This window comes from Dama dama, chromosome 33 (assembly GCF_033118175.1).
Source record: "Dama dama isolate Ldn47 chromosome 33, ASM3311817v1, whole genome shotgun sequence".
NCBI classification, from domain to species: Eukaryota; Metazoa; Chordata; class Mammalia; order Artiodactyla; family Cervidae; genus Dama; species Dama dama.
Window position 1 is genome coordinate 30339139 of NC_083713.1, and position 20066 is coordinate 30359204.

A 20066-nucleotide genomic window follows, 5' to 3' on the forward strand; every position below is an offset into this window, starting at 1 on the left:
TAGCCTAACCTATACTTGCATTTTGCGAGATTCTGTGCAGAGCAATATTTACTTTTGCTGGCTCAGGATAGGTATAGTCACTTCAGATTTGAGAGACCATGGCAACCCAGCTCATGCCCATTAATACCAGCTCACAGAGAACTGAGAACAGATAAAGCAAGGTATTTTGCATCTCATAATTGGAAACAGCATTTAAGAATTTTATTTCAAAAGTATCTACGGTTATGTTTCCTTAGTCTAGACTAGTTGAAGGTTATCAAGTGTATAAAAATTTCTGACCACTTGGCCATAATGGGAATTTCCATGTCTAACAGTAATATAATATCTTTTTAAAAAGGTTTAATAGCTATAAAGTACTTTATAATTATAGAACACTTCTACAAATGCTATTTCATTTGATCCTTAATAATTCCTGGTAAGGTAGGCAGAATAATTACTACTATTTTTCTCTGATGAGGCCACAGATGCACAGAAGCTATGCACCTGGTCTTCCCACAAGCAGTAAGGAGGAGAACCATGACTCAAAGCCAGCAGTCTCTCTACTGACTGCACCATGCACCTTCCCTCTCAGGATCTTTGTGTCTTTGCCTTTTTTGATACCAGATTTCTAATGTATGGCCAGAAGATGATAATGCTTACAGTGTAGTGTCTTGGCTGGAGCAGAATAAAAGGGACAATCATTTAAAAATGATTCTTTTTTTAATGCAACAACTACCAAAAATGTATCTCATCAACAGCTTTATGGCCTAATCCTTAAATAACATAGTACACTGTATTGTAGGAAGGACAATTAGAACTTGCCGAATTAAACTGATGTCAGGAGACCAGAGTCCAGAGAGACTGGGTAAATCACTGACTAAATGAGTTTCTCTGTATAATAAGAAAGAAACTGCACCTATCTACTTCATAACAAATTAAGGTGCTCAACTAAGACAAGAGATGTGAGACCATATTACTCAGCCATAAAAAGGAATGAAACTGTTTGTAGAGATGTGGATGGACCTAGAGTCTATCACACAGAGTGCAGTAAGTCAGAAAGAGAAGAATAAGTATTGTATATTAACACATATATATGGAGTCTAAAAAAATGGTACAGATGAACCTATCTGCAGGACAGGAATAGAGTCACAGATGTAGAGAACAGATTTGTGGACACAGTAGAGGAAGGAGAGGGTGGGATGAGTTGAGAGAGCAGCATTGACATATATACCCTACATGTGTAAAACAGATAGCTTAGTGGGAAGCTGTGTATAGCCCAGGGAGTTCTGCTCAGTGAGGGAGGAGGTCAGAGGGAGGTCCAAGACGGTACATGTAAACACAGGGCTGATTCACTTCGTTGTACAGCAGAAACTAACACAGCATTGTAAAGCAATCATACTCTAATAAAAAAAGAATTGAAATGTATCTAGTTCACTCAACAAATATTTACTGAGTAGCCACTGTGAGCAACGCATTGTGACAGATGCTGTGAGACTGAGCACAATTTAACTCCATGCAGATTAAAACCAAAGCTTCATGAAACACTGAAAATTGTTAAGAACTTCAGGGACCACACACAAACGGAGTTGAGGAAACACAGATGCAGATCAATGAACATAGTAACAGCTTATAAGGATGGAAAAGCTTACTCTCAAAAAGGACCAAATCAAGGATTGTCCAGTTGCTAAAAAACATAGACTTTTGAGTAGATGTAGTAATGTGACTCTTGCCTGGAGAATCTCATGGACGGAGGAGCCTAGTAGGCTGCAGTCCATGGGTCGCTAAGAGTCGGACACGACTGAGCGACTTCACTTTCATGCATTGGAGAAGGAAATGACAACCCACTCTGGTGTTCTTGCCTGGAGACTCCCAGGGACGGGGGAGCCTGGTGGGCTGCCGTCTATGGGGTCACACGGAGTCGGACACGACTGAAGGGACGCAGCAGCAGCAGTAATGTGAACCACACAACCAATTTCAAAGAATTAGCATGAGATAAAACAATGCAAGAATATAAAAAATTTTTAATACTGATGACATGTTAAATTCATATAATTTGGATATACTGAGTTAAATAAATAAATAAAGCTCAACATTCAGAAAACTAATATCATGGCATCCGGTCCCATCACTTCATGGCAAATAGATGGGGAAACACTGGAAACAGTGCCTGACTTTATTTTGGGGGGCTCCAAAATCACTGCAGATGGTGATTGCAGCCATGAAATTAAAAGACGCTTTCTCCTTGGAAGGAAAGTTATGACCAACCTAGATAGCATACTAAAAAGCAGAGACATTACTTTGCCAACAAAGGTCCGTCTAGTCAAGGCTATGGCTTTTCCAGTGGTCATGTATGGATGTGAGAGTTGGACTATAAAGAAAGCTGAGCGCCAAAGAATTGATGCTTTTGAACTGTGGTGTTGGAGAAGACTCTTGAGAGTCCCTTGGACTGCAAGGATATCCAACCAGTTCATCCTAAAGGAGATCAGTCCTGAGTGTTCATTGGAAGGACTGATGTTGAAGCTGAAATTCCAATACTTTGGCCACCTGATGCGAAGAGCTGACTCATTTGAAAAGACCCTGATGCTGGGAAAGATTGAGGACAGGAGGAGAAGGGGATGACAGAGGATGAGATGGCTGGATGGTACCACCAACTCGATGGACATGGGTTTGGGTGGACTCCGGGGGTTGGTGATGGACAAGGAGGCCTGGCGTGCTGCGGTTCATGGGGTCGCAGAGTCGGACACGACTGAGTGACTGAACTGAGTTAAATAAAACATGTTATTTAGTGGATATCACCTGTTTCTTTTACTTTTTTAATGTAACTACTAGAAAATTTTACATTACAATGAAGCCTGAATTATATCACTAATTCTGTTGGACTGTGCTGTTCTAGAAGACTGCATTATGGCCAAAAAGGAAGTCTGGGCAATGCATGGTTCTGACAAGGCTAATTAAGGTGTATGCCATCTTTGTGAGGCATGGACCAAAGATACAACACAGAATGAGCCAAGTATCATCAAACCCACAAATAACAAAAATTCTGATGGCTCACATGGGAACACAATTATAGTCGGGAGGAACCTGCAAGGTATTACTGGTGATTCCAAAGTAAATGGGTTCAAAACTAAAAGAAGGGAGGGCATAAAAATCATTCTGTTTCTCCTTCCAGCTAAAGCACAAATATCTGAAGGAGAAATAAGTCTATGAAACGCTTGTTAGAACTGAGGACCAATCTAGCTCCAGCACTTTCCCTTGACCAATGACTATTTCACACACATATTTGAAAAGACCCTGATGCTGGGAAAGGTTGAAGGCGGGAGAAGAAGCGGACGACAGAGGATGAGATGGTTGGATGGCATCACCAACTCAATGGACATGAGTTTGGGTAAACTTCAGGAGTTGGTGATGGACAGGGAGGCCTGGCATGCTGCAGTTCATGGGGTCGCAAAGAGTCAGACACAACTGAACTGAACTGAACTGATACTCTATCTAGAATCATGCTTTACTTGGCTGACAGAGCTCCTTAGTGCATGCAAACAAACTGGTTAATATCAACAATCCACTTACATTCCTTATACCCAATAAATGTTCAGAAAATAACTGATAATCTCTACATCCCACACCATTATCAACCAGAATACTGAAGGGACCTGTAGGGATTCAAGTGCCCCAAGAGAGGCCCTTGTCTTACTGAATTCTCAGCACCCAGCCCAGTACTAGTGACACAGTAAGTGCCCGGTAAATATTTGTTAAATACACAAAAAGTGGTAGTATATTAGAAGGTAAAAGTCCACATCTATATGGAAAGGGCAGGAACCAGAAATTTTAGACTGGTGAGCACTTAGAAATGAAGAGCCAGGAAGGAGCCAGCAGAGGCCACCAAAAACCAAGCCACCCAGTTGGGCCGTGAATCTTTTTCTGCCCAACACCACATGTGCGGAACATGAACTTGATGTTCACGAGACCTTTGACAAAGTCTTTTACAACACCTTTTAAAAATATAGAGAAATAGCAGGCCTAATGACAAAGCAGTTATAAGACAGTAACGAACAGAAAATCATAAAGACAGACTGGTGGTTGAGAGATGGAGGTCAGCGTGAAGAAATTTTTTGGTAGTGTACACAGGAGTCCCTCTGGGTCAACATTTGCTTCAGTGAGTGGGGAGAAGCGTTAAAGGCATGTTTGTAAGTAACATAAAAGTAGCAGGGTAAGTGTAGCAGTGGATATGGTTCAGAATGATCCTTATCAGGCCTGAATATCAAAAAGAACATGATGAAATCTAATAGAAATAAATGTAGGTGGTCTGATTAGGTATGCAAATAAGTCAGAATTAGAAATAAAAATAAGAGATAAATGTAAGATGAAGGCGATCTAGTCTGGCAGCAGCTCAGTTGTTTATCAAGATTGCCTGCCGAATGCTAATGCAGAGGCAAACTGCCTCAGAAGAAATGCAGTTCTAAGTACAGCTTTCTGTTAGTGCTTTTACATTTTGTATCAGCTAGTCCACACTCAGAACATTGTGACAACAGGAATTCTGAGGAACAAACAAAGGAGAACAACAAACAGGAATAACTGAAGGGATTAGAGATGCTTTTGAAGGGAAAGCCCACAGGTGATGTAGTAGAAACCCTCACACTCTTAAGAGTTTTCAGTCAGAAGTCGTTGGGTACACTTTGTCTGTTTTCCAAAAGGCACTTTATTGAGGAAGGGAAGGAGTCACAGATCTTTTTTAGAATCTAATAGAGCCATGGGTCCTCCCCCTAGGGAAATAAATGTACACACATATGTTTTATAAACAGTTTCAGGGGGTTCTAAATCAGATTAAGAACCCTTAGTTTGGAAATTCTAAGGACCCAGGTTTCTGTTTTATATAAAAAATTATTTCTCCCTTGGCCTCTAAAGCAATACTCCTGATGAAGAATTGAGAGAATTCCTACCCTGGGCAGAGGGGTGGGACAGGGGTCTGCAGCCATTCACCTGTGGTGTGCCTCACAATTTTAGGAGTCACTAATCTGAAAGGAATTTTTGAATTGTTTCACAGTTTTAAGGCAAACACTTAAAACACTTTTTATTGTCATTCACCTTCCTATTTTAAATACTCTCAATGCCCATTATACTCTAGTAATTGAAACAGGGTCAAAACAAAGGTCATCCAAGCACTCACATTGTTTATGCGACATACCTGACAAGGACTTCACTCACTAGGTGCCCAACCACAATGGCAGCAGGCGTACAGAAATTATTTCCTGGTCCCAAGCAATAAAATATTTCTCTCACAAGCTGCTTTTTGAAAAACTTGACTGCACAAAGGGCTGAGGTAGCGGGAAACCTATAGTGTTTGCAATGTTATAAGCTCTTGGTTTGCATTTCTGGTTATAAGGATTTTTCTAAGCAGCTGGCTTATGTTATCATCACAGGACATACCCACGAGTTATCTCATTAGCAGCATTACATAATTTCTATATTCCGAGTTTATCTTCTTGGTATCTCATTGCTGTCTAAACCGGAAGAACTTTTTCACATTAGCTAGAAAGGAGGAGATATAGCTCAGCTTTAATTCTATCCTTAAAAGATAGAATGAAAGCAAATGTAAGTCCTTAATACTGATGCTTACTTTTCAAAAACTAGGTTCTCAGAAATTCTAAGCAGGATAAGCTTTCTGTTATTCTTTTGAGAAATTTTTCCTGGATTTTCCTCGACTTTCTTTTATTTAAATTCCTACCCCTAGTTCTGCTCATAATCTTGAAAGAGCTCCAATCCTGAAATAACTATAGATACGTTATAGTCAAGATTACTTAATGTTTCCTAGCTACAGTCATATGAAACTATTATAATGAGTTTTATAAATGCTTCTGCCAACACAGGGTGCTGCTGCCGGGAGGCAATTTTCATAACAAGTCGGTGTCTGAAAGGGCAATGAGTCTCAAGGAGAAGGTGTGTGTGTATGTGTGTGTGTGTGTGTATGGGGTGAGATTAATTTGTCTATGGAACCTCAATGATAGATGCTACTCACTTAAAAATCCCAATTTTATCTTTATAATTTTTCTATTGGACTGAAAAGGTATCACTGAAGCCCTTCATTTCTCCACCTTCTCTCCTTTCCATTGCTGTAATTTCCCATTCATATCAATTTCCCCAAATAGAATAAAAAAAAATCTGTCATCAGTGGTAGACTTTAAGTGAAATGGAGGAATAATATATTTTTAGAAATAATAATTCCATAAAGATTAATGACAGTAGATCTATTTTCTATACAAGAGATTGTCATATTTCATCAAAACCTGTCATATAGCTCTCAACCAAAGAAAAGACATCCAGACAGTAAGGGGCTACAGAGAATTTTAAGGGTTACTTTTGAGTTATACTTTTCATTTGCTTTAGCTATAAATGCAGCCAATGAGAATTATATAGGATAGTGGTCCTAAAATTTGAATGCAGCAGTCATCAGGAAGGCGTATCAAAATCCAGTTTGCCAGGCCCCACACCCCGAGTCTGTGATTCAGTAGGTCTGGGGTGGGTGGGGCCCCAGAGGTTGCATTTCTAACAAGTTCAGAGGTGATTCTGCTGCTGTGGCTAATAGTCCAGGAATAATCCTTGGTGAACGACTGGTACAGGAGGATCCCGGATATCTAACTGGTTGCAACGCCATACTTCCTCTCTTAATGCAAACTTTCATGGCTAAGGTTTTTGCATCATACTTTAGGATTGGAGCCTAAAATGGCTGACAGCTTCCTGTGGTTTAAGAACCTACGTAAGCCACATCCTTCTCTAACGATCCTGTAGAAAGTATTAACAAAGAAGACAACTCCCTTCTGGAAGAAGAAATCAAGCTGTTTCCTGAGTCTCTCCCTCACTTTCTTTAAACTTCTTACTAAGTATCTGGAGTAAAATTCAACAGGAAAATGTTTAAAACCTATTCTGGATGGGGTGGCCTTAGCAGAAAGAAGATAGGCACACTTACCAGAGAGGAAATATGCCCAGTCGTGTGGTGATAAAAACCATTGCAAACATAACAAACAGGAGATCACAAATTTTCTGAAACTTGGCATAATTTGCCATTTTGGCAGCCTATGAAAGGAAGGGATGTGAAAGATTAATTGAGTTAAACTGATAAATGAAAAGCTTCTTTCAATATGTATGAGTCTCCTTTAAGATATAACTTACCAGATGCATAAAACTGCCTGCTACTTTGAAATGTCATGCATCATGCATCATATTTATAAATTACCCATAAGTCAAGTGAAATGCAGTATTAGCCATAAGTAGAACTACTGACTGTTACAGATTTAATAAAATATTCAGCAACCTGAAAAATTCAATTATATGGTTGACTTCAGGAAAACAGAAAAATAAGAAATTCTTGCATTACAGATAATATTAGCAAGCCAAAGACACCAAAACAGGAATTTGGCATAACAGGTCAAAACAGAAAGTGCTAGATAATCCTTTACACCTTTAATGAATTCCAAATACTAAGGTCACAAACTTTATAGACAATATATTGAGCCTTCCTGTACTTTTTCCTCCTTCATACTCAGAGTTATAGGTTTTTCTTAAACAGGTATAAGGAGGTCTCTGGAGACAGTTTCTTGGGTTATCCTCACAAATTTAGAAATGAAGAATGTGTCAAGATGATGTTATCTCAGTGCATCCATTTAGGTATCATTTTCAAATTTACATTATTGGGTCCTTTTCTAGATGAAAGTCACTAATGTTCAGAATGTCTATGAGAAGTACACTAATAATTTATGGTAGTGATTTAAGTGACCAATTTTTATATTGTAAATTAGTCGAGGAAAGAAATATATCCCTTTCTCTACCATTTACTTTTTACAGATGATTCTAAGAAAGAACAGGTGACACTGAAAACATAATTGTGCTTGATTAGCTCTTTTTACATTTTCACATATAATTCACAGTACCCACACACTGGGTTATAAACTGAAGATGTATTTCAAATTCATGACATTATTTTCTACTTCTTGTAGAGTTAAATTAGCTGAGCCAGACTTGAAAGGATTGTTGACAGTATCCATAGAAGCTATAATTTAAGATCTTTAAGTAAAATATGAAGCTATGAGAGAAATACATTCCTAAAAGGAAATATCAATATCTATTAATTGAGTGGAAGCCAGGATTATGAACCTTTAATTTCATGAATACTTTGTATGTGACATCACAACTTATACTAAAGGAATAAAAAAAGCACCTTCTGTCTCCTTTTGGCTATGTAAACCATGTAGTTTTTCTTTTACGTTCATTCACCAGTATTCAATAAAAAGCACTAAACATCAATTTTTCTGAAATGTCTAAGCCATAGATTCCACTTTGAAGAGTCAACATATCTCATTATTTGGATATTCTTAAGCATTATTTTATAATGTCAAATAGAATCCAAGGGATGAAGAACATTTCCTTTTAAACCTTTGTTTAACACATGACTTGAACTTCTGGATTATTTTTCTTTTCTAGATAAAAGTGGTAGATGATGATTCAGCCCACATTTTCTGAATTATGGCTCTGCCAAGCACTAGGCCATCCATTTCCACAGACATAAGAGCTGGCAGATTATACAGGATTGATTTCAAAATGGTAGACTGCTGTATACGTTTCTACCTCCAAGCACACTGAGGATTTAACCACATGGTAACTGATTTTCAGGGAATTGCCTTTGTACTAATTTTATTTCTTTTAAAAAATGTGCTGAATAGAATCTAGCTTGAATCACTTAAAAATAGTGCCAACCTTTCATATGACATATCTAGCCATTAGGACTATTTTTCTGTTTCATAACCTTATAGGGACCAGAGTCTTTAATGAAGTGCTGTATATACTTCAAACCTTGACTAATTGCCTTTATAGTAGATTCAATTTTATGACCTGAAATTTCTGCTTATATTGCAATAATAAATCATTATTTGAGGGCACTCCTATTTTATATTCACAGTGACAGCACAAGCTTCAAAGGGGCAGAACTGTAGGGCAAAAGGAATAAAAAAATCAGAATACAGATTCTAAGACCCATTTCTACATGGAATTTGTACTTTGGTAAGTTTATTTTTGACCAATTATGTAAGTTTCTTAGCATTAAAGTGAAAAACTGTAATTATATAACCTTACTGAGCATGTCTCTTCATGGAGGCCAATATTAAGAGTAAATACCACATTAAAATTTTACTTGGGATTTCTTCTTTTGAAGTACGTTTAGAAGAATTTTTCTTTTTCATTCTTTTTTGCTATTTTAATAATTCTAAGTGGTAATGGTTTAGAAAGTTAACTAAAGTGCAATCTATATCTTTTCAGGTGTTCTTAATATGTATATGCATAGAAAACAGTTTTCATGTAAAATTTGCAATGCATATATACTTTCATTGTAAAAATAGTATGATATTTAATATTAATACACATAATCTATACATATATATAGGCAATAAAAACTATGACTATTAACTTCATCAGAATGGAAAACTACTAACTATAGTGAGTTATACTTACTTTCCAGATAAATCAGTGTGAAACTTGCAACACTAGAAACAAAGCCTATTCCAATAGTAATTTTCCCACTGTAAAACATTAATTTCTTAAGTGTGGAAGGGTAAAGGTTTTCATTATTCTGTTAATAAAGAATGCTAACTTGGTGAATAGTTTTTGCACACAAATTTGTATATTAAAGTCTCACTTTCACCAATTAGACCTACAGAGAAACTCTGCAGATTCAAAGAAGTCATATAGTACCTTCTCCCAACACCATCTAGCATAGCCTAGAAGAACTGATGATCTGAGGGATTCCTTAAATTTCAGATTTTGTACTCTTATATATGAAAAGAAAACTTTCACCTCTAGAAGAGCATCGGCTGAATCGTGGAGACAGAGGATCAGGGTCCCTACTCGGGCCATGTTGTTGACATATGAAAAGGTAATCAAGAGAATAGCTACAAGGTGGTGCAGGAACATAACACCAAAGTCCTGGGAAGCAGAAGACACAGGCATGTTAGTTAGGATTTAGCAGCATCACAGTTTTTCCATCTATTCATCCATTCATCTAATACTTCTGAGGAACCCAATGGGCCCAGCACTGGGGACACTAAAATGAGTAATATATAGTTCCTACTCTCTGAGAGTTCACCATGTCCTGGCAGAGACATGCAGAAGACCAGTGACTCTGGACAATGTGAAAAACACCAGGACTAAGGCCAGATCATAAAGGCTGTTTTGTACTAAGCCAAGGAATTTGAAGCTATGAGAAAAATTGCCATATACAATTTGTGAATGAAAAAATATTGCCTGCCATATCAGTAGACAAAGGATGTTGCAGTCATCAAATTAGTTTCCTCTAAAGTGAGCACTGAGGAAACTCAGGATGGAAAGAGGATGCCCACCAGCAGTCAGTCACTGCAGTGTACCCTGACCGGGCACCGTGAGGAGGCTCAGGATGAGAAAGCAGAAGACACTGGCCCCAGATAGCTGAGGTGCATGTCAAAGGAATGAATGATACACATGGGATATTCATCTTCCTATACACAGAAGAGCACTAAGTTCCTTAACTTGAGATATCTGGTTTTCTTTAATAATAATCTTTTGCTATTCTGACTACTTTTGGTCTTTGTTGTAGAAACTCCTATATATCTTGGGTCCCCCTTTGTCTCTTCGGAGTAATCTCTCAGAGTGATCTGAGAGGCTATGTCCGCAGCTTAAGTCCTCAGTTTCGTCAATTTTTGGACAATAATTTTCAACTTTTAAATTGTACATTTTTTTTTCAGTTGACAGGTTTCAAGCTCAGAAAGGTATTATTTGGATTTCTACATTAGAAAATTCTTTTAGGCAGCAGTGCAGGTCCAACTGGACCACTTCTCTAACTACTAGTGGCTAGGGTTTGGCATGCTTCTCCTAGAATATGCCCAACAGAATGTTAAAATAAGAATCATAATCTGTTGGCATTTCTGATGGCATTTCTACACAAATAAGCTCTGAATTTTAACTATTATCTGTCTGTAGTCATTAGAAAAAAAAAAATAACTGGCAAACATAATGGGAACTTGGCCATCCTTATTTTGATCAACTTTAAGGGAGCTGCTTCCTGGCCCATGTGAAAAGATCATCTTTCTCCAGTACTGATTTATCTCCTGACCACCTGGACACATTTATTGAAACATGGAATTTATATTGCTTGGAAAAGCTTTTACTGACACTTTTATTTAGTCTGTATTTCTCCCAGAGTAAACTTGAAGTCTCTGGGACTTCAGTGCCAAGACCAGCTCTAATGATGACGTACTTGAAACCATGGACCATTCAGAGATAAATGAGACAAAATTAGAAGCATATTATGAAACTGAGAGAGAGATAAAAAAAAGAAAGTGAGTATATGTACAGATACATACACTCTTCATTAAGTAGCTATTGATGTCACACAGTTTGGAGTCTGAAAGTTCAACTTTGATGACTTAAATGGTTCTCAAACATTTAAACAATTTTTTTTGCTTATATCCTGAAAGTAATGATAATCTATAAGTAATAAAATACTGCACCTATAAGGTCCTTTTGCCATATATTTCCTTGTATACTTCCCATATTGAAAAATTCTATCATTTTAATTTACATAACTTAAACCTATAAAGCTATGGATTCTTCTACTGTTTAAATTCCTGTGATACAGAACTCTTTAAGAATATCTTTTTATGTTTTACAAATTCAAGCTTTAAATGACACTGAGGAAGTAAAGCCAAATGGGTATATTTTTAAAAACACAATGTTTAAACGGTTCTGTATACACTTTGGTGTCCAGAAGTAACTTTTCTGCATTTATGGATAACCATATTGACTTATTACTGGGCTTCCCCAATAGCTCAGTGGGTAAAGAATCTGCCTGCACTGCAGAAGACAGGAAATGTGGGTACAATCCCTGGGTCAGGAAGATCCCCTGGAGGATGAAAAAGCAATCCACTCCAGTATTCTTGCCTAAAAAAGCCCCATGGAGAAAGGATCCTGGTGGGTGACAGTCCAAAGGGTTGCAAAGAGTCAGACATGACTGAGTGATTGAGCATACCTATTGGTTTTTTAATTTATTTTAGTAAATAGCTCATATTCACTGGAATAAACAATGTATTAGTTTCCTAAATAAGGTCAGATACATTAAAAAATGAAATAGAACTATTTTTCTTATTTTCAGTTAACCTAGTCTCAAAAAGAGCTGTGTGGCATGATGGTAGATACCACTGTTGGCAGAATCACATCTTGCATCATCAGTTCATTCTAACGCCCATAGCAGAACTACAGAATGAAGTTGTGCAAACTCCTGCTGCCTGTGGACCTATCACCATGCTCCTTCCTCTAGACCCACATTTGCATCTCTAATTAGTTCTCAGCTCTTGGCGAGAGAAATGAAGACCATGCTCTGAGTTTAATCAGTGACCATATACAGACTCAACTTACCAGTTTTACCTATTTCTCTTGATTTCTCTGATGCTTTTGTAGTTATCTAGGGTCTTCCTAAAGCATTAAAGTTGAACAATACCAAAAGTGCCTTAAGCATATAATAAAAATTGCTCTGATAATGTTTCCCAAGGGAAGATGAAATCTCTTCACTCCAGGCTGTTATCAGAAATGTATTTCTGTTTCATCACCTTGAGTAATCTACCAGACAATAGCTACTTCAAAACAATGGATCAATTAAAGTGGAGCTAACCTACCAACTGTTATTTTATACTGTCTCATAAACATAACAAATAAAAACATAGTGTTAATTCAACAGTTCAGTGAGTTTATATTCACCCATGCTGAATACATAGATTTTAAAATCTAACTAGTTGAGTACCTAACCAGAACAATACTTTCCACATTTCCCATTGCTTAGCCCAGAATGATTGCTCTTGATTCACTGAGAGGAGAGGTTTTCTCGATTTAATTTTAAAATGAATATAAATTGATTAAACCCTTATGGAGGATTAGGGCCATTTTATAATTAAGTTTCCTAATACATATCTGATATAAATGTCAATAAATAAAACAATGCCCTTGGCAATATAGCAAGGTTGCCCTAAAAACAAGAGACTTGTTTTTCAGACAAAGTTTGCTTTATGAAGATGATTTTTGCATATAAATAACCTGGTCCTAAAAAACATTTATTATTGAGGGACTCAGAGCTATGCTCATGGCAGAAGACCAATTTTCATTATGCTGTCATATCTGTATGAATATAAAAAGCATGAATAATGGATTTTGTCTTTTACATTTCTGCTTCAGAAAGCATTATACACAATGAAATACCTTTAATAAAAGCCATGCAATCATTATTTTTTGTGTTACTCTCATCCTTTTACTGTGACATTTCTCTGAATAGGCAGTGAATCTGGTACAAATAACAGTTTTTAAACAAATTGTCAATTTAGACTTCATCAACACATTGTGGGAAACTCCCATGTTCTTGTTTGTTACTGCTGAAAGTAACTGGTTTATTAATATATCTAGACCCAGGCAAGCTGCAGGAAACTTAGCATTTAGGTTGAGAATGTTTCTTCCATTTTTGGTAGCAACAATTGGGTAGAGATTTCTTGTAATTTCTTGTAATCTGTAATTTCTTGTTGGCCCTCATACTGAAGACAGATCCCAAAGTCCTTATTTCAAACAGACTGGTCTGGCTGCCTGCATCAGTGGTCTCCAACCTCCTATTGTTCTGTCAAATTGTTTCTGGGCATATTCACAGCCATTGTCAAGGGCTCCTTCTACATTCCCTGCATGATACTTACCTCAATCCCAGCCCTCATTCTAGTGGCTTCTCCTATGGTAATTATCAGAGATAGGAAAAAATATAGATATGGTCTTGACCCAAGTACAATTAGAATAAGACTAAAACGAAGAAATTGAAGGAAAAGCCATCCATTTTAATATGAGAAGCTAGGAAGAAAACGTTGGGTTTTTTCCATATTACATTTCTGAATGGCATTTAGAGAACCCAGAACAGAGTCTCAGTCTATCTTGTGTAGCTTCCACATCAGAAACTTGTAGGTGCAGATAAACTTCTAGTTACTTGGGATCCATCCCCAACTGTTATTAGTACAATGAGAACGGGCATCCTTAACTCAGTTCTCCAGGGGAATTCTCTGCACAACAAAATATTAGCACTGAAGGGCCACAGGGACCAAAGTCTGATGTTCTATATGATGGAACTCCATTTGCAGTGGCCAGGCTGAACGAACAAGGCTTTAAAATAATACTGTTTTCAGAAAACACATAAATTTACCTCGATGTACTTATTTTTATGAAAGCAAAATTAACTCATTTCTTATTAAAAAAACTTCCACTACAAACAAGAAGCTTGTTCTCTAAATTCCCATTTGCTGGCTAAAGTATTAGCAATTTTATGCAGCTTCTTTTGGGAATAATCTTTGTAACAAATAAAGAAAAGCATTGGTGAAGCTTCTCAAAAAAGAATTAAGAAGATCAAGATATTAACTGATGGTTAATTCAGATGTGCATGGGTGGTGAAAAATATGAAATACCACTAAAGTGCAAGACAAAGAAAAGACTCTTCTCTCTGGGATGCAAATGACAGAAGCAGCTTTCCCCAATTAAACAAATACCATTAATAAACATACTCTAACTCATGAATTGTTGTTGTTTAGTTGTTCAGTCATGTCCAATTCTTTGCAACCCCATGGATTGTAGCCTGTCAGGCTCCTCTTTCCATGGGATTTTCCAGGCAAGAATATTGGAGAGGGTTGCCAACTCCTTCTCCAGGGGATCTCCCTGACCCAGGGATAGGAATCAGGTTAATACCAGGTTACCCATTTAGCAGATTTTCAAAAGAAACAGAATGAAAGAAACATAATTTGAAGCTGATTTCATTTTATGGCCACTACAGCAGTAATAGAAATCTCTCACTTCTACTTTTTTAAAAAATAGTTTTCCTATTTGAGTCTTCAAGGTGCAAAGAAATTAAAAGGGTTGTTTGTTTTTTTTAACAGTAACATGTTCTTCTTTTTCTAGAGATCAACAACAGTTTCCTCATCTCTTCTCTTGGGATTGTGCAACCTGGGAATAAAACTCAGAATGTTGGGGAGCAATATGGTTGTGCAGAAAGTGGACTTCAAGCCTGTAACTTGGTATCATATAGGGAAGAGTGGCCACCCAGGCTCCACCTTCACTCCAGAATGAACACACAAGGAGTGTGTGAACTTCAGACAAAACTTACATGTGCCAAGAAGAATCATAAACACTTTTTCCATTGAGCGAATATGAAGATATAACAGATACTCAAACTTTGGTTATGGATAGCTGAAGTCCTATGCATGAATATATATATTGATATATTAACATATCTCTATCTATCTATCTATCTACATTTCTCTTAAAAAGCAAAGAAACAAAATACTGTCTAGGTTGTAAAGACAATGACTGAAATAAAAGAATATTCAGAGTGATTCATAAAAATCTGTTAATTCTGATTTGCCCATATTAGGCAACTTGAAAATTATACCTTTCTGTTACTAGCCCATGATGTAAGAAGTTCACATAATATACATAAATGTAAATGTCAACCTTTGGGGTATCTGCAATCTCCCACAATTTACTTGGTTATTATATTTTTAGCTGGCCTTGAGTTTTGGCTTGCTCTAAAGAGAATTGGTTAAATGTGCCATTTAAAGAAGGGTATTTCAAATAACAAGGTTCTTCAAAAATTATAGTTGAAATTCACTTTCATTCTTATGTATAGCATCTACTCTAGTGTAAATATTTATGGGAAAATGTGGAAATGGATGAAAAAATGTGATTTGTTTGGATAATGTTTGTTTAATTATAAAGAGGCAGAGTCCTGCAGGAATGATTCAATTAGCCCATCTCTGATATCAATCCATGAACAAAACGTCATTCACACAAAATCTAGAGACAGATTTATTTCTATGCTTTTTCCCCAATAGACTAGACTTCTCACTTTGGGGACTAAATATATACAGATTTAGGTCCTTGAGGGAGATAACTGTCTCATACAAACAACATTATTAAAAGAGTAAGTGCTAAGAAATTAACTGGTTAAAGACTTTAAACTTGCTATTGTTCGTATTGAAATGTTCTAAAAACATGTTCTGATATGATGTGAATATCTCTCTCTGCCATTCTTAAAGCTGACATCTTCACTCTTCACCAAATAGGCACATCCAGGTGACTCAACTTTGGAGCAGAGAAAGACAAACTACAGACTCCAGGCCGAATCTGGCCCTTATTTGTTTTTGGAAATAATATTTTATTAGAACACAGCAACATCCATTTGTTTAATCACTGTTTATGGCAGTGTTCTTGCTACAGTGGTAGAGTTAAGTAGTTGCAACGGAGACTGTACAGCTCTCAAGTTGAAAATATTTACTAGCTGGCCCTTTAGAAAAAACTTTGATCACCTCCTCCTTAGAGCCACATCAAAGAGCATAATATGTGAAACAGTCTTGTAATTTGAGATATCGCAATCGCATAGGCTCCTGGCTGGTTTCATCACATTTTCTTTAGATAAAAAATAAGAGAGGGGTTTAATTTTCACAGCTGTTCTGAAGCAACCCATTAAGTATTACTTTCAAAATTCAGATAAACTATTTAAAAAAAAACAGTTTTGGCAGATATCTCCATCAAAATCCTCATGATAAATTATAACTACAACTTTAAGAGCCTTTGAAAAGCTTAAGCTTTTGTGAAAACAAGAGCTGTCCTTCTGGATGCAAAATTAGTCTCTACCGCAACATATGCCATTACTTCAGAGCTTCTGGGAACATCCATAAATGAAATAAAGAACTGCGGTATCAGCAGTGTTCACCCAATCTTTCTCCTGTGTAACAAAGACGGCACCATTTTAAGATCAAGAACTCATAGTCTCATGTACTTTGAATTATTTAGTTAATATTTAATCTTCAATTGATTTTATTACTGTGGAAAAAGATGCAATAAAATTTTATTTGCACAACAGAGAACAGTAAGATAGTGCCACTACCCCTCCCACTATGCCTGGCCGGAGCTTGGAACTTCATCTGAAACTCCCTGGAGTCCTCCCTGCTTTCTGCTCCTCTTCCCCTCCACAGTACGCTCTCCAGATGGACTCCGCTTTCAAGTGATGTAGGTATTTTTCTTAATCATATACACATGTCTTTTTTTCTCACTGAATTTTGGCTATTAAGATGTTCTCCATCACTACAAGTCTTGCCAAATTACAAGCGTCGGTAGTTGGAAGCCAAAATATCCATCTTCTGGGTGCAGTTGAAATTACTCTTGGTCCAGCGGCAGTAACTTGTACAGCTTTTCATGCTAGAAGGGTCACTTCTGGGACATTTAAAATACACCCAACCTAACAGTCTTAAGTGATGCGCAAGTTAACAGATCTTACTCTCCTTTTAATCCGGTGTGAGGGTGGGGTGTGGGAAACAACACAGTGGACAAAGGCGAGGGCCAACACTGGATAGCAAATAAACTCATTCAGGTTGAAAACATCCAGAGCGATCAGTAGGGGGCAGATTGGGCTCAACTAAAATCAGAGCGATCCTAGAACTCAAAAGCCATCCTCACATTTACTGTAAAGCCTGTGCCATGTTAGGTTGTGTCTGACTCTGCGACCCCATTGACTGTAACCCGCCAGGCTCCTCTGTCCATGGGATTCTCCAGGCAAGAATACTGGAGTGGGTTGCCATTTCCTCCTTCAAACCCTGGAGGTTCTAAATGACAAGTCAGGTTTCAATTTGGTGCTTTGGATGGAAGAAGAAAAAATCTCTAGGTCAGCCAAGCTGGGATGATGCTGTAAGTTGTCAGGAGGGGTTCAGGGAAACTCTTATTAATACCATCAGCCTTATTGTCTCTCTTCTAATTCCTCGTCCTTCCACTGCCTGAACTCCCCGCCTGCCTTCACCAATAGGCAGGACTCTACCTGCAAAACTCACCTGTCACCTTCCTTGCTCCCACGCAGTACTCTGGCCCTTCAGGGATTTTTTCTGGCTGAAAGGCTTTGTATTTTCTCTTCTTTTCTCCAAGCCCCACTCCCATTTGAGTATCTGGTGAACTTCTAACCACCCCGAGACTTGCCTACTAATTCTCAGGCTTCAGAAGGTTCGGACATGGTGATTTATTCCCAACAATGCCATGAGGCAAGTACTGTTTGAATGCCATTTTATGAAGAAACTGAGGCACGGAGAAGCTGGGAGACTTCTCCAGAGTCACATGGTGAGAGGACAGGCTCGGGGCACATCAGCAGCTAGTTCTGTGTGACTGGAGAGGTCAGGCTCCCATCGCAGTGGACTGCTTCTCAGAAACAAGAGCGCAAGGAAAGACGACAATAAGGAAGGTGGCGGCAGAGGGAGGACGCGTCTGAAAACACAGGTAAGTGGGAGCCTATCAAACAGAACAAGGTCGCTTCTAGGGGACAGGAAGAGAAGGCGATCAAGAGCAAAGGGGAGGATTAGCCATGAGTGGAAGAGGTGCCTCTTCTTGGGAGGCCAAAGGAGAGGATATGTCATGGGTCTGTTTATATTTAAGGGGCTAGAAATGGAGGGAATTCACCGAGTCAGGGAGATTGTTAGATAGACTGATAACATAAATAGTGAGCCAAAGTAGATGCTGTCCCAAGACTCCTAGAATGACTAATGGGAAACTCCCCAGGGGAAGTAGAAGGAAATCTCCTAATGAAAGTGAAAGTGAAACTCACTTAGTCGTGTCTGACTCTTTGTGACCCCTTGGACTATACAGTCCATGGAATTCTCCAGGCCAGAATACTGGAGTGGGTAGCCTTTCCCTTCTCCAGAGGATCTTCCCAACCCAGGGATTGAACCCAGGTCTCCCTCACTGCAGGCGAATTCTTTACCAGCTGAGCCACAAGGGAAGTCCAAGAATACTGAAGTGGGTAGACTATCCCTTCTCTGAGGCATCTTCCCGACCCAGGAATCGAACCAGAGTCTCCTGCATTGCAGGAGGATTCTTTACCAACTGAGCTATCAGGGAAGCCCCGAAAAAGGGGACACTGTGGCTACATGGGCCAGGAAGAGAACCTGGACGTCCTGTATGGCAGGCAAGACTTCTACCACTGAACCACCCATGCACCAATGAAAGTGATACTTTCCAAATGTCAGTGGCATCTCTCAAGGGAGGGTGGGATCCCTGAGGGCCTGGACTTAAGGACCCAGAGCCCTGGAGCAACAGCACTGTGCTGGTCCGGGGTGCAGGTTTCTCTGTAATGTGGCAATGCTGTGGCCCTTGGTACCACCCTGGAAAAGAGGTTCCTCCTGTCACTTCTCATGCTTGGACAGCAGTACACGCCACCACAATGCCCCAGGGCTGTCGCCGGGCTGGTCATCTAACTGTGAGATCTAAAGATGCTTAAGAGCCTCTCCTCTGGCGAGGTGCTTGGGAGTTTGATTGCTGGAACAAGCTACTAATTTTTGAATAAAATCTCATAAAATTGCCCCATAAGACATCCCCCCACCCCCCGCCCCGCCCCACCCCGCCCCCAGACAAGACTGTTCTTTTGTTCTCCCACCAGCCTGCACACAGCCCTGGGTTGAAATGCTTTGATCACTAGTGGTGGCTTACTAAAATGAGCTGCCTCCTCTTCCCTTCTTTGATTCTGAAGGCACTGCAGTGAGAAAGAAACAGAAAGAGCCCTCAGAATCAGCAGTATCTTTTTTTGAAGAAACCTAAGCTTGGAGGGCAGGATCTTGCTACTCCAGTCATAAGTGAACACACAAAAGAACAACTTGGTGCTTCTGTGAAAGAGTGGTTAAGTGGTCTGCCTGCCAGTGTCTACAAGTAGCAACACTGAGGTCACCCAGGGAGAATTCTACATCATCCTCCACCCTCTCAGGGTGATCAGGTGTCATCTGGTGTGATTTCAGCCTTTCCAGCAAAGAGAGGAGATGTTGATACAATCTGAGGCATGACCCGAGAGTCATATCCTTGTTGTTCATTGTTCAGTCGCTCGGTTGTGTCAGAATCTTTGTGACCCCATGGACTGCAGCACGCCAGGCTTCCCTGTCCTTCACCATCTCCCGGAGCTTGCTCAAACTCATGTCCATCACGTCAGTGATGCCATCCAACCGTCTCATACTCTGTTGCCCCCTTCTCCTCCTGCC

At 38.8% G+C, this 20066-nt stretch overlaps 1 protein-coding gene across 4 annotated transcripts in view; it reads right to left on the bottom strand.

Annotated features, from left to right (window-relative positions):
- The window catches only part of CERS6 (ceramide synthase 6), a 329281-nt gene that overhangs the window by 46427 nt on the left and 262788 nt on the right, over nt 1-20066 (bottom strand). For 3 of the 4 annotated variants that reach the window (XM_061135463.1, XM_061135464.1, XM_061135462.1), the window contains 2 exons: nt 9817-9945; nt 6941-7047 (listed from right to left, as the gene is read on the bottom strand). The exons of the other annotated variant lie outside the window; for it this stretch is intronic. In XM_061135463.1, coding sequence (XP_060991446.1) covers nt 6941-7047; nt 9817-9945 — 236 coding nt within the window. The remainder of the gene's footprint in view (nt 1-6940; nt 7048-9816; nt 9946-20066) is intronic. 4 annotated transcript variants of the gene reach the window in all.